Source organism: Oncorhynchus mykiss, chromosome 21, assembly GCF_057628025.1.
Source record: "Oncorhynchus mykiss isolate SJ-2025 chromosome 21, ASM5762802v1, whole genome shotgun sequence".
NCBI classification, from domain to species: domain Eukaryota; kingdom Metazoa; phylum Chordata; class Actinopteri; order Salmoniformes; family Salmonidae; genus Oncorhynchus; species Oncorhynchus mykiss.
This window is the reverse complement of record NC_143042.1, coordinates 21659457-21675555: the sequence shown is the minus strand read 5'-3', so window position 1 is coordinate 21675555 and position 16099 is coordinate 21659457. Positions and strand designations below refer to the sequence as shown.

Genomic DNA, 16099 nt, shown 5'->3' with positions numbered 1-16099 from the left:
TCATACACACACGTTGGGAAGAAAACAAAGGCCAGAGTTATCTCCTTGGCCCACCGACACAAATACATTTACTGGAAAAACGCCTTTCAAAGAGCAGGGACCTCATCACCTTAAACCACAGACACACTGAAAATAACAGACGACTCGGTACCCTAAATACAGACACACACACCTGTATACAGTGCATTCGGTAGGTATTCAGACCTTGACTTTTTCCACATTTTGTTACGTTACAGACTTATTCTAAAATGGATTAAATAGTTTTTTCCCCCCCCCCATCAATCTACACACAATACCCCATAATGACAAAGCAAAAACAGGTTTTTAGACACTCTTACAAATGTATAAAACCAAAATAATTTAAATATAACATGTATGTAAGTATTCAGACCCTTTACTCAGTACTTTGTTAAAGCACCTTTGGCAACGATTACAGACTTGAGTCTTCCAGTCCTTGCCGCTGAAAAACATCCCCACAGCATGATGCTGCCACCACCGTGCTTCACTGTAGGTATGTTGCCAGGTTTCCTCCAGATGTGAAGCTTGGCATTCAGGCCAAAGAGTTCAATCTTGGTTTCATCAGACCAGAGAATCTTGTTTCTCATGGTCTGAGAGTCTTTAGGTGCTTTTTGGCAAACTCCAAATGAGCTGTCATGTGCCTTTTACTGATGAGTGACTTCCATCTGGCCACTCTACTATAAAGGCCTGATTGGTGGAGTGCTGTGGAGATGGTTGTCCTTCTGAAATATTATCCCATCTCCACAGAGGAACTGTGAAGCCATGTCATTATGACCATCGGGTTCTTGGTCACCTCCCTGACCAATGACCTTCTCCCCCGATTACTCAGTTTGGCCTTGTGGCCAGCACTAGGAAGAGTCTTGGTGGTTCCAAACTTCTTTCCTTTAATAATGATGGAGGCCACTGCGTTCTTGGGGACCTTCCATGCTGCAGAAAGTTTTTGGTACCCTTCCCCAGATCTGTGCCTCGACACAATCATGTCTCGGAGCTCTATGGACAATTCCTTCAACCTCATGGCTTGGTTTTTGCTCTGACATGCACTGTGAACAGTGGGACCTTATAAAGACTGGTGTGTGCCTTTCCAAATCATGTCCAATCAATTGAATTTACCACAGGTGGACTGCAATCAAGTTGTAGAAACATCTCAAGGATGATCAATGGAAACAGGATGCACCTGAGCTCAATTTCGAGTCTTGTAGCAAAGGGTCTGAATACTTAAGTAAATAAGTTATTTCTGTTTAATAAATTAGCAAAAATGTCTAAAAATCTTTTTTTGCTTTGTCATTATGGGGTATTGTGTCTAGAGTGATGAAAAAAAGTCATATATTTTAGAACAAGGCTATAATGTCACAAAATGTGGAAAAAGTCAAGGGGTCTGAATACTTTCTGAATCCACTGTATACTGTATCTAGAAATGTCTATACTGTATCTATACACAAACGAGCATGCACACACGCACACACACATACACGCACAACAGCACATACTGTAGCTCACTCCAAAGGAAGAGAGTGAAATTGAAAGTCTGCGCTCTACACCACAGAACCTCCCAGCCCACCAAACAACAGTCCTGCTAGCCCCCCAAAAAACAGTCCTGCTAGCCCCCCCAAAAACAGTGCTGCTAGCCCCCCAAAAGACAGTCCTGCCAGCCCCCCCAAAAACAGTCCTGCTAGCCCCCAAAAAAATAAACACCATGCCTGGCCTTTCCAGGCATAGTTCATCTTAAACCAGTTCACCCTGAAATTTTACTCCCCCAGTGCACCCCCTGATAATATCCAGCTGCTGCACTCTCTCCCTCTCCAACCTACCCCCCTGAACCCCCACCGATCCCCACTCACCCCCCATGAAATTGAACCCAGTCCCCCTCTCCCCTCCTCACCCACCTGTAACTCCTACAGCTGGAGGACTACTACTCCCCTACTGGCACCTCCTTTCACCTCCTTTACTGGAGCATGGGGGAGGTTGGAGGTATTGGTGGGGGGGGGGGGGGGTCCGTCATGGTTTGCTGCTTGTTATTGCCATACCATTATTGCTCTGCACAGCTTGGGTTGCAATATATCCTACGTGGCTGAATGTTGAGGGAGTATGATATTGAGCCTTGGGGAGACAGAAAATTAGTGGTGGTAGTACTCTTATATTTTTAATGAATCGACGCTAGCAGCAGACATGTAACTACTGGAATCTGACAGCCTGCCTCCCTTCTTTCCCTGCAGCCAAAGTCTGATGATGTGGTATCACTATCAGAACCACACAGGAAACAGCGAAGCCTAGTGAGTGTCCTAATTTATAGGATAATCTTGAGAATTTCCTGAAAATAGTATGTGTTTTAAAATAGCATTTTAATATTATGGGGTGTCCTGCATTTCTGACAACCATCAAATGAAACCCCATGTGCTTCTGATACTAGCATGTGGGACATACTGTATGGTCTCCATGAGCGTATAAGCCTTGGTTAATTCTGTCAGAAGGGCATATGAAACCCCCTACACGTGTGAACTGAGGTCCTCCTCCCTGTGGTTCTCTGCTTCCTCTTACTATAGACTTCCTGTAGAAATGAAACTGTGAACTGTGTCCTCTGCAGTGCCTCCTACGACACATGTGCACATTTACCATCTTGGGGCATATAAGCCTGCAAGTATTTCATTTCAGAGCTTCCTCACACCCAGAAGCCGATTGACAAGATTCCTCCCTTTTTTTACCTTTAAGAAAATTGTTCCACATCCTGAGTTTGACAAATAGGATTCAGTGTAGGATAGTATTGTAATGATAGCGCAAAAGTTACTGATTTCTGTCGTTTTTTTTACAAGACCAATACATATTTATGAGATTATTCTGAAACATTTTACATGTCAAACCAATGATAGCTATTTTTAGATTATATGATTATCATCCAACACAATACATAATAGGGCCTACTCAACCATATAATACATTGTACTTTGTGCAAGTTAGGGTATTGGCTGTTGTGCTGTGTGTGTTTCTAAAGGGCCTGTACTCTCTAGACAACATGGGTCAATGTGCTAATAGACAAATGTGCTGTCCTTAGCAATACTGTGTTGTGAACAGAAGAATCAACAAACATTAAGGTTAAATTCTATTGTAGACAGACAGGAGGATTAAAGACTGGCCTGGAGACCAATAGATAGACAGTAAATAAGGACAGGGTCAAGGGAAAACAATGGAGGGACACATTTCCCACAAACACTGAGGAGCTTCATTGTCTGCTGATGATAATCCACACATTACAATGCATTCAAACTGCTATGCACCAGGGTTGGGCTCAATTCAAATTGAATTTTAATTCAAAGTGATAAAACCTTTGACATGGATAGCTTCTCCTTTGCAGTTAATTAAGAAGCCATTAAAAATAGATGCCTCTTTTTCAATCATTTCGTTTTAATTTCAGTTTCCTGAATTGACTGCCTTCAATTCTAATTAAGCCCAACCCTGCCATGCGCAAAGACTGATTTGTTCTTAAAGGGTACCAGCTGAATTCAGAGAGTCGTGGACACTGTCATGGGCACGTTCTCAAGATTGGGAACAGTCAGTGAGTGAGTCAACTCATTACTCTGTCATAAGACAATCGTCACCATGACTGAGTTGGAAACAAATGGAGACGCCCAGTCATTCTCTTCTGGAAGAATTCTGCCTAACCCTTATTTGAATATGTGCAACTAACAAAATGCACTCTAACCAAAGACTATATCTCAAACACATCCTTGCCAGCTCTACAGATCATACTTGTCTGTGTTTTAAACTCATCTCGCAGGGGCCTGGTCGGCCAGCTATGTGTTATGATAATACTACTCCCAGAAAAGTTGGCATCCAAGCTCCAGAAAATATAGTAGGCCTATGTTAAGTTAAGCAGAGTACAATGCAGTACAATCGAGTTCAGAGACAAATGTTCAAAAATGACCTCTAGTTGCCATGTTTTGGTCGCCAATATCCAATTCGGTGGGAAAGTGATGCTGTATGTCTTTACATCAGCTGATGTATAAATAGCAATAGCCGTTGGTCTGGAAACCTGGAACAACCTCAGCTCAGACTGAGGAGTGGTGTTGGGTGTTGGCCCCTGAACAAACAGTCCCTATGATGTCACCCCACAGCCATGCAAGTATGACAGAACCTATGTAATAACTGAAAGAGGAGAAAGGACCTATGAGGAAGGGGATACACTGGTATGTAATAAAGATACAAGGAAGGAGATATTACTTTAATAGTGATACCATATACACTACCATTTAAAAGTTTGGGGTCACTTAGACAGTCCCTTGAAAAGCAAAGTTTTTGTCCATTAAAATAACAGTAGATATTGTTGATGTTGTAAATGACTGATGTTGTAAATGACTATAGTAGCTGGAAACGGCTGATTTTTTCACTCCTGCGTTCCAGTGGCACGTTGTGTTAGCTAATCCAAGTTTATCATTTTAAAAGGCTAATTGATCATTAGAAAACCCTTTTTCAATTACGTTAGCACGGATGAAAACTGTTGTCCAGATTAAAGAAGCAATACAACTGGCCTTCTTTAGACTAGTTGAGTATCTGGAGCATCAGCATTTGTGGGTTCAATTACAGGCTCAAAATGTCCAGAAACAAATAACTTTCTTCTGAAACTCGTCAGTCTATTCTTGTTCTGAGAAATGAAGGCTATTCCATGCGAGAAATTCCCAAGAAACTGAAGATCTCGTACAATGCTGTGTACTACTCCCTTCACAGAACAGTACAAACTGTCCCTAACAAGAATAGAAAGAGGAGTGGGAGGCCCCAGTGCGCAACTGAGCAAGAGGACAAGTACATTAGTGTCTAGTTTGAGAAACAGACACCTCACTCAGTCATTCACTGGAAATGTTTAACAATTTGTGTAGCCTAAGCAAACATCTCTTATTGACATCATTTATCTCTATGTGAGAGTGTAAGACCAGGAGACTAAAAACATAAATTAAAGGTATAACAACACATAAATCATCAATAATAACATGACATTTTGGCTGCAGTTTACACAGGCAGCCCAAATCTGCTCCTTTTCAGAGCAGATTTGAAAAAAAAAACAATTAGGGGGAAAATATCAGAATTGTCTGCCTGTGTAAACGCAGCCTTGTTGTTGTCCATATATGGCCTACTATAATAGTGTATTAATAAAGCTTTGAACATGTTTAATTCATTTTCATTAAATATGAGTTTATTTATACTAACATTGTAACTAATGTTAGTTAGAATAAGTAATTCATGTTAATTCGGACTAATACTAATAGATAGCGCAATAGACTAACTATCCTAACATAATAGACTAACATGGACCTTATGCTTGATATGTAACCTACTGTCCTAAATAGTAATATCAGCTATAGGTCAAACTATTTGAAAATGGCACAAAGCAACAAAAAACATTTTGTGCCTAGCCAGTCCCATTGAGAACTTTTCGAGCGGGAGATGACTGTACCTAAATGAAACGTAGGCTAAACTGCGGGAGAAAAAAATACAAAATGGAGTAGAGGGTTGACTAGCTCACGTTGAAATTCAACGTGACTTGTGGTCTTGGATCGGAGCCAAGGTGAAACGTGACGCAATGCCAACATAAGAATGTGTCACATTCAAAAGAGCTGGGTAAATGGGTCCTATGTGCCAAGATATTTTACCTAGAGAGAGAACAGCGCAACAAATCTTTGCGCGCAGTTCGAATCTTACAACCGAACTTCAAAACGTTCTCATAATGAAAACGAGGTAGGAAATATATTGAAAAACTAATAGAAAATGTGTTGGTTGATTTAAAAGAAGTAGTATACCAAGATGATTTTTATTGTATGCCAGATTTTACATTAGCCTACACTTGAAAAAAGTGTTCCATAGCGGTTCTTTGGCTGGCCCCATAGGATAACCCTTTTTGGTTCCGGGTAGAAAGAACCCTTTTGGGTTCCAGGTAGAACCCTCTGTGGAAAGGGTTCTACATGGAACTCAAAAGGGTTCTCATATGGGGACCATCGAATAACCCTTTTCGGTTTTAGATAGCATCTTTTTTTTCTAATAGTGTATTTAATTAAGAATGCAAGGCCAGGATGCGCACTTATACCAACTATTTATGTCATTGGATGAAATTGATTGAATCACTGATTATATAAAGGTGTTGGGCATTGTCCAGCTCAATGGTCCAGCTCCCAAAACCCGATTGTTATGATGATTATGACGTGTTTAAGTCTTCTGCGGTGATTATCACGTGATTAAATATTCTGTGGCGGTAGGACGTCCCATTGCCTTCTAGGAACAAACAAGTCACATAAGGGGACAAGAGAGCGCAATAACTGGGAGCTTTTAAAGTGATATTAGTTTATCGTTGACAGTGAAGAGCATCAGTCTATACTTCGGTCAGGCGCGTCAATTTTGACCCACAACGTCAGGAATTCGCAACATTATTTCAGATTTGGGTGCATCATTGGACACTGATGGTAAGAGAAGTCACATTGGCAACATTTGATAAGTTTTGCATTATTCTTATTCACACTTTGCAGAGTCAAACCATAGGAAAATCTGTGCTGTTCGGGTTTTTATTGTCAATGTGTATTTTCTTCTGTTGCATCTCATTGACCAACATCTCATGTAGTATGCGAATGTAACTGCGTCATCTGTGATTTATACTTCTTCTGTGTATTGGTTCAAAATAAGGCTACTTTGAATCTATTTTAACATCTGGCAATGATATCGAGTGCTCTACTCTTAAAATGTGGTAGTTTCAAAGTGTTTCTCCTCTTATCGCCTATTTGGAGAAGTTGGGCACAATTATGATCGGAGATTGAGAATGTTTGTGTGGGTCTGGGGATTCCAGAGAGTTGTAAATGATCTAGTTACCGCGCCCACTTTTTCGACGCAAACAACTTTCACTCCAAGGAGTTGAGCTGTTGCTGTTGAGGGAATGGCAGTTTATATTAGTTTAGAATAATGTTTTTATTCTCATGAAAATATGTTATTGGAAAGAAGACTTATTTTAATCAAAGTATTTTTACGTAAAACGTTTTTTCTTCTTTACGGAACAGGCTAAGAATTTGATCAAACTGCGTCATGAACGCAATGTCGAGAATAGGCATCTTTGGCATAGTAGGCCTAACCAATATCCTATTAGTCCTACTGTTCCCTTTATGATTATGCTTTATATAAGATATTTAATATCTATAGCTAGAGAGCAACGAATATAATGTAAAAACTCCCAGTTTAAATCTGTACATTTGTTTTCAAACAGTTGACAGGCCATTGCGCAATGCTCAATTGAGTCGACCTCAATTCCCTGGCTCTCGCCCCTGTTTTCCTTAAGATTCTTACACTCAAAAAAATGCTGGGTTAAAAACAACCCAATTTGTGTTATTTGGTAACCCAGCACTAGGTAAATATTGAACAGAACACATGCTGAATTCCCTTCTTGAATAACCCAACATTTTGGGTTGTTGGGATTACCCCCAACATGGGTTAATTTAGCATCAATCTGGTTTTTATTCACTTTCATGCAGTGTTGACCCACCAACTTTTAACATTTTATTTTCAGGAGGGGTGGCCTATAAGGGAGGTGGCTATAAGATAATTACTTTTGGCCACCCGTGAGATTTAAGTGTCATTCTTGTTAATCATGTTAAGTTTGTTCAGTGCAAAATAAAACGATCCTAGAATATTTTTGCACATTACATACATTAATATAAAATGAGTAATATGATTATTTACATATTGTGACAAAGTGCTAACTATCCCAACATTTGGATATACATAGGCTCTTGAGGGACTATGCCTCATTACATCTATAAAAGGCTCAGTGTTCAACCTTAAAATGTGATAACAATTAGGGATGTGACAAATGGTAAACATTTCTTAACGTTTAAACAGCCATTTTTTAAAATCGGTTTTCCGTCAAAACGCGAAGAAAAATGCATAAAATTCAACGTGAATTCACAATGGAGATGCGCTGCTGCAAGCAACGGTTTGAGGTCTCACAATGTGTCCTTTTCAGACGGTTAAGCATTACACCTGTACCTCCATTACTGACCCTCAATTCCACTTAGCAAGTTAGCATTTCCTTCTCATTTAACTTCTTAAAGTATTTCCAGACAGGACTTTGCTGCCATTTTTCCAAATCCTAACGACGATGACAGGGGTGGAGAGTTGACTCCAAAACAATTTATTCCTCCACTTTCTCCACGTTGCCTCCCATTTCTAAGTGCAAGATTGACTCCTAAGATTCCGTCATTTTGGAATGGAGGAGACTGATTAGTTGTCGTACTTACGAAAATGCAAACACTTGTGTCTTTCATAGCGAGCCAGTGAGGGACAGAGGGTGAGAGAGGGCACAGTATAGGCAGGTTGGCCACCAGGCAGACAGAGTCCGAACTGTGCACTAGGCCTATCGATCGGCAATCAAAAGCTGTATCTCGCAATAGAATGCTGTATCTCGCAATTTCTTGGCTTGCAATGTCTCGCAACATCAGTAAAGCAGGGCCTATCATGAATGAATAGGCTACGATATTCTACACGAAACAAACCAAAGAGTGAACACAAACTCTCACCATTAGCGGAGCACGAGGGAGAGAAATGAGGGGGCAGGCAGAAACGAGCGTATATGTCTTGGTAATATGTAACTCACAATGTCTTGTCTTGCATGCCTTGCAAATTCACCAACCTCTTCCTCTCTGGTTTTACTTAAAATACATAACTTTCCCCAGGCCTTAATTGCCTATTGTCTAGATGTCCATAACATGGAAAATATATTGTTTTGTGATAACTGCATTTTGTAGGGTAAAAAACAGAAAAACTTTGTTTTTCATTTAGGGATTTTTCTTAACGTTAAAGATCTCAATTGAATTTAAACATGTTAACGTTCACACTCCTAATAACAATACAACATAACAGATTAACCGGAATGACCTTTACTTTCACGGGTCACCAAGTGTCTGAAAGCTAGGTCCCTACAAAAGCTATGCTTCCAGTCTTCTGATCTAACCCACTCGGTCATATCTCAATAACTCAGCATCAATAACCCAGCATCAATAACCCAGCATCAATAACCCAGCATCAACAACCCAACCTTGATATTTTTAAAGAAAACAACCCAACTAAGTGACCGAATGCCTGCAACCCAGCAGTTGAATCACCCAAGCAACCCAGCAGTTGAGTCACCCAAGCAACCAAGCAGTTGAGTCAAACCAAGCAGTTGAGTCATCCAAGCAACCCAGCAGTTGAGTCAGCCAAGCAACCCAGCAGTTGAGTCAGCCAAGCCACCCAGCAGTTGAGTCAGCCAAGCCACCCAGCAGTTGAGTCAGCCAAGCCACCCAGCAGTTGTCATCCAAGAAACCCAGCAGTTGAGTCAGCCAAGCCACCCAGCAGTTGTCATCCAAGAAACCCAGCAGTTGAGTCAGCCAAGCCACCCAGCAGTTGTCATCCAAGAAACCCAGCAGTTGAGTCAGCCAAGCCACCCAGCAGTTGTCATCCAAGAAACCCAGCAGTTGAGTCAGCCAAGCCACCCAGCAGTTGTCATCCAAGAAACCCAGCAGTTGAGTCAGCCAAGCCACCCAGCAGTTGTCATCCAAGAAACCCATGTATGCGTCTCTCAAAGTACAAGATCCTAAAAAACTTATTTTACCCGTTTAATTCATACATTTATTATTTATTTTTTTGTATGCGTTTTATTTTCAATTTGGCTGTTTCTTTGCGTTTTCTTTATAGATGAACGTCTGAAAAGGTTGTCCATCTGATGCATAAAACCTAATGTTCACAATGTGGAATAATGGTTTCTGTTACACAAGCGTGTTTCTTTGTATGAGGGGGCTGGCATTTAAATGCAGACGCAGTTGTGTCCCAGACGCTGTAAAGTTTGCTCAATCCCACCGTGTAACGATTTTTTAGATAAACAAAGGCGTAGAAATGATTCACTGCCTGTCTGGCGCACCTTTTTCAGTGTGGTTCCTTCCCATTCACTGATGCTGATAGTGGGTAACTGACTGATACACTCTGGCGGGTAAAACTGTATTTCAAGGAGGCAAAATAATAAGAAAAAAAGATCTAGATGTTTCTAACTTTGATAAGAAAGGTCAGGGAAGGGAAGTTCTCATTATATACCAGGGATAGACTCAGCAAGGCAAATCTGACCAACCTAACAGGTATTTATTAAAACAATTCAGACTGTTACATGTGATCTATTGGATATTAATTAATATTTTCTAGACTTTGGAAGCTGTATAATGGTTTACTTGCTATTGATTTTTTAAATTGAATTGCTGTGGGGAATTATGTGATTTTGAACCTATTAATATATTAATTTAAAATAAAAAGCTGATCAGGGCCTGTATTCACAGTCTCAGAGTAGGAGTGCTGATCTAGGACCTGTCCATATAATTATATTCCTTATGATCTAAAAGGCAAAACAGATCCTAGATCAGCACTCCTACTCTGAGAGGCCTAGATTTCCTTGGTGTGTAGAATGTTTGCGTGTCACTAAAAATAAGTTCATTTAAAACACTAGTATTGGACGGTTGTAACTCGTAAACTACAAAAACGTGTAACATTCCTGAAGTTCAGAATGTATACCTGTAATTACATGGGGTGACTAGAAGAGCACATAAAACATTCTCACATGAGGTGAAACATTCTCCATACGTTTCCCGGGCCGCACCATGTGACCTTTCCTCCTGACCTCTCACCTCTGGCAGCCAGAGCAGAGACCAGAGCAGGTGGAGCAGGTTCATTTTTACATACTTTAGGTGTTCTTCTATTCTGATTCTATGGATGTTGGAGATTTATTTGGTGTGTGGGTCTCTTACCATATGGTTAACTACTAAGTGGGTTAGGTAGGGCAGGGGTACTCAACTCTTACCCTATAAGGTCCGGAGCCTGCTGGTTTTCTGTTCTACCTGATAATTAATTGCACCCACTTGTTGTCCACGTTCTATATCAATCCCTGATTAGAGGGAAACCATGAAAAAATGCAGTGGAACTGGCTTCAAGGTCCAGTGTTGAGTTTGAGGGAGGTAGGGCATGTGTGTTTGATCACATACAATTCAACGATGCCCCTAAAGGGCAAACGCTGAACAGAACAGGCGTGTCTGTGTGTTTAGTGTGTTGGTATGAGTGTGTGTCTAAACCTAGGCCACACCAGAAAAACAGACACCTCACCTTTAACCCTCTCCCTTTCTCTCTCAGGGACATTGAGATGGCATCATCATTATCATCTGATGGGGCCATGTTGGTCTGTGGGAGTACGGAGGAGCTGAAGCGCAGGGCCCAGGGCCCGGTGAGGAGGAACCTGTTTGGGCCTGTGGACCACGAGCAGCTGCAACAGGACTTCCAGAGGCACCTGGGTATGACCGTGGAGTCGGCCAACAAGCGCTGGGGCTTTGACTTCAACGCCGGCCGGCCGGCCACCAACAGCGCCAGCATGGAGTGGGAGGAGATGAAGTGCCAGGATGTGCCGGCGTTCTACCACAGCTGTGTGGTAAAGAAGCCGGTGATTGGCATCGCCGGGCGGAGGGCAGAGAGCGAGAATGTCAGGCTGGCGCAGGCATCATCTCCAGGGTCGTCCAGCATTGGAGTGGAGTACCTGGAGGTGACCACCAGGGAGAGCTATAGGATCCAGAGGCCGGAGAAGATGGTGGCCAGCCAGAAGGCAGGAGCAGTCAAACGGAGACAAGCCGCCATAACAGGTCAGTGTCAATGAACGGGAGAGGTGCCGCACTTTTCCCCCTATTTTTTCCTTCTATTGGGCTTGGTACAAAAACCATACGAAAAAAGGCAATAGAGAGTTAGTAGCCTACAACATGTTGGAGTCCAGAGGTTAACTTGACTATCGTTATAATAATAATAAATAAATAATATAAATAAATACATTTGTGTATTTTTTTATTATTATTACTCCCACAAGCCCTGAGGTCTTCATTTATAGAGAGATAATAGAAGTTTACAGGTTGTTTTGAACTTCATATGAACCTGTTATTAACCTGTTAACCTGTTAATAAGCATTGAGTGACAGCAGTGAATACCTCAGTGTGCTTGCAAAAGCACTGTATTTTAGGCCTTACAACAACACTGTGTTGTTACCTATGCCATTTTCCCAAACAGTTTCCCAGTTATAAGCCTTGTTGTGTGTGTCCCATATTCCACCCTATCCTCTATATCTAGTGCACTACTTTTAACCCTATGGGCCCTGGTCAAAATTAGTGCACTGTACAGGGAATAGGGTGCCATTTGGGATGCAAATATTATTTCCCTTACATTACTGGGACTGGGAACTAACACCTGTTCTCTCTCTCTGCGGTCATCCACAGAATTCTTTGTTGTGAAGAAGAGGAGGGCCATGCACCACAAACGGTCCTTCCTGCAGTAAACGCATCCCAAGAAAGAGCACCATTCAGTGGGCATGCTTCGTTTGGAAATCACCTCATTAAGATGAATTTATAATCTCTGCAGCTTTCTGTAGCAACTCTGACTGTCAAAAAGCTCATAGCTACAAAATGTCTTAAAAACTCCTGACAAACTCTGTTGATTTCCACGCAAGGAAGCTAACTAACGTCCTCTCAGAGTGAAATATCTCTGAGTGGAAATGATGGATATGTTTGTATATATATTTATATAGCTGTATTTCATCTATATTTCCTAAGCTTGTATGATTGTCTAAGCTTTAGATTATACTGTGAAATAGTTCAAATACACTCATCAGGAAAAAACCTAAACGGCTCTGTTGTAAGAGAGTTCTTCCAACAGTACCCTTGGTATAGTATTTCTTAACCCCTAACCACCTCAGCCCGCTCTCTAACAGCCTATCTCAGAGTTTTGATAAGAGGAGTTCAACTACTCCTGACCACAATCCACGTGTCGTCTTCAGTTTCACCACGGCTGTAAAAGTATCAGCCACTCGAGTAAGAGGCCCCGGGGTCACCTCAGGTCAAATTGGCAACGTGACCATAATTAGCCTAGGGTACAAAGGTCAACGGTGAAGTTCCAGCACTTAGGCTATCAGGCGATGGCTGCATCGGTAGGGACTTTTATGATAATGATACATCTTATTGAGTAATAATGCTTCTCAATATATGTTTTTTTATGACGCTAATTGTTTTATTCTTAACAACAAGATACTAAAGCGTCATGTCAGCTTCTTGGTGTGAGTATTATTACAGAGTGATATAAGGTGTCAGTAGGCAACAAGCTTAAATTAGCTTAAGTTCATGCTCAAATATTGTTATTATGGCAGACATACACTTCACCGTTGGCACCACCGTCTCTGTAAAATTGGTCAAGAACTTCAGTACAAAACGGAATAAAATGTAAAACTGTTTTTATTTAGCCCATACTCTTTCCATGATCTATTTAGCCCGCTTCATTTTGACCCATTTATCTTATTAAAGGTAGTAAAACATATTCTTGGAAACTGTTTGGTAACAAAACGGAATATATGGCTTTTGTTGGCTAAATCCTTTTTTACAATGTATCCTTTTCTACTCTTGTCTCTTTATAATGGCAGCCTCTAGGTTTTGAACGCGACTCTTTTCTGTATGAAGGTAATGTAGCATTGACATTATTCGGAGTTGAAGTTATAATGGTGTTTGTAGTTGACAAAAGTACATGGATCCTTAATGCATACGGAACATTCCAAGTTCTGTCAGTAAATGATTATTTTTTTTTATGAGGAGCTGAGCTGTAACACATTTCCATTGCTGTGCTAAATACTAGACTGTTGTGACAACTGAGGCAGTTGACCCTCAAAAAAATGAAAACATATATGATTTGTGAGACATCTGTAAGCGTTGGCTTGAGGCAAGGGACATAGACATCCACATGCCTTAAGCATCTCACATATACATCTCAGATATACCTGTGATTAATATACAGTATCACAGATGTATCCATTGGTATTACATTCCAAACTTTATACCATTCATTCTCTAGAGTCACATCGCAATACTGTAAATAATAGTGGCAAAAAATAGCAGTCCTACAGGGAGTGCATTTCCCAAAATGTGTCATGTTTGAACAAATAGCCATAATCTGGATTACCTACCTCATTGAGCGATTGACAAAAAAGTGAAAATAATTGAAAAAAGATATACAAAATAAAAAATTGTCAAATAATTACAACATATTTGTTGGAAACTACAGGAGATGATTTTGTATTACTGTCCATAGCTGGTTCAGTGGTAAAATGGGTTCAGACCATAGGCTTTAGTTACACATCAGGTAAAAGAGTCAGTGTGTCAGAGTGATAGGCCCATTCCAGCTCAAAGCAGGACTGAGGAAACTCAAGTCCTCTGGGAGTCCTGAGCTTTGTTATCTCTAGCCCTCTGGCTTGCTTTGACTGGTTTCCCAGAAGTAGACAGAATGGAGGATGGGGGGGGGGGGGGCAGGGACTTTATTAATAGACCGCAACAGAATGATGTCCGAGACCCTGAATCAAAGTGGTTCTATAGCCAGACGAGTGGCCTGTGTTCTAGAGGGCTGGATCCAAAGAGGTCCTCATAACACCGCCCTCTTGACTTGCCAACGTAGAGAGACATGTCAACAGAACGTCTTGATTTCCGTTTACACACTTCACCTCACAAATGGAATCGATTATCCATTTTTATTTAATAATATTTTATGGTGTTTTTGTTGTTGTTTTGTGTGTGTTTGGACTTGAGTCTATATGTGCATGTTGGTATATATGCGCCTGTCTTTCAACGTGTTCAAAACAAATCTTTAAAAGTCTGTTAACTTATTTTTAACTATATATTTTGTTTTTGTAGGGAAATAATTCTAAATACCCTTTCGGTAAAACTAATTGATTATGTGTATTGTTGAACTGTCTTTGCACTAAAACATTATTGACAAGATAATTCTATATTTCTGATTTTATAGAGCTACTCTCATGGATGGGGAAGTGTTTAGAAAAAACAAACCTTCACTGCTGAACTGGGACACAGACTATGGGCTAACGTAGTTTGGGTCGGACACAAAATGATAAATAGATATTAGGTGCTTTCTTGGTATTACAACAGTGTTAAAACAAGGTAATACTCAGCCGTAATATTACTGACTGTACTGGTTTTCCCAGAATTCCCTTGGCAAGCGAACTGTGATAAGTTAATGATCATAGATCTGTATACAGCTACTGGGCTGCTCAATCCTGCATCCCCCCTGGCCCACAGTATCCCAAGTATATCAAAACATAGTATTGCATGCCTTATATGCATGAATGGATAATATAGGTTTTTGATAGGATAATGGTTAATGTATGCAAAGTGTATTACAATGTTACATGGGAACAGACTATTAGCTTTGATTCGGTTTGGTAATAGTTTGAAAATAAAATGACACATTTCAATGAGGATTCAATGACCGGTTTTTGGTGCACTGTTGACTTTGATGTTAATTTGTTACAGTATGTTTCAGATGATTAAACATGTAAATAAATGATATAAATATACAAACGTATTGTTTGTTTAGACTCGTCTTCATCCATCATTTATTACCTCCTTGTACATTAATATGATCTTCAGTGTCAACAGCTGTAAAATCTAGTAGGCCTACTAACTCTACCCATATTAAGTCTACTAATTATATTAAACCTACTAATTATATTAGGGGAGACATGTAGCCTAGTGGTTAGAGCGTCGGGCCAGTAACGGTTGCTTGATCGAATCCCTGAGCTGACAAAAGTAAAAATATGTCGTTCTGCCCCTGAACAAGGCAATTAACTCGCTGTTCCTAGGCCGTCATTGTAAATGAGAGTTTGTTCTTAACTGACTTGCCTAGTTAAATAAAAATGAGGCCTACTAATACTACACATATTTTGATGGTATTATTTTTGCCTTAAAGGCTCCTCCTGGTGGTTCTGAAGTGACGTAACACGTCTGTAACAGGATTGAGCAGAATGTATCTACTGTTCTACAAGGGTGTCTATCCCATTAGTAATTTACCGCGAAAGTCCTTCTGAACAGATCCTCTTAATTTGTGTCCATTTTATATGTGAAAATAAATACAAGTATGCTAATTCAATGTTTCTAAATGCTGGTTTCATTGCTTTATGAGATTTATACAAAGAAGTCAGTTGTGTGAATACAGTTTAGGTCATTGAAGTTCAAATTCA

General features: G+C 40.4%; 1 protein-coding gene across 2 annotated transcripts; it reads left to right on the top strand.

Moving 5' to 3' along the window:
- Positions 1–5589: 5589 nt before the first annotated feature.
- LOC110500225 (cyclin-dependent kinase inhibitor 1) lies at positions 5590–15440 on the top strand. 2 transcript variants are annotated; one of them, XM_036957622.2, is made up of 3 exons: positions 5590–5739; positions 11185–11684; positions 12306–15440. In XM_036957622.2, exons 1-3 carry the CDS (start codon positions 5627–5629, stop codon positions 12362–12364), a joined length of 672 nt encoding a protein of 223 aa, XP_036813517.2. In that variant the 5' UTR covers positions 5590–5626; the 3' UTR covers positions 12365–15440. The 2 variants fall into 2 exon arrangements, with proteins under 2 accessions (XP_036813517.2, XP_036813518.2); XM_036957623.2 differs by having other exon boundaries at positions 5609–6458.
- The last annotated feature ends 659 nt before the right edge of the window (positions 15441–16099 follow it).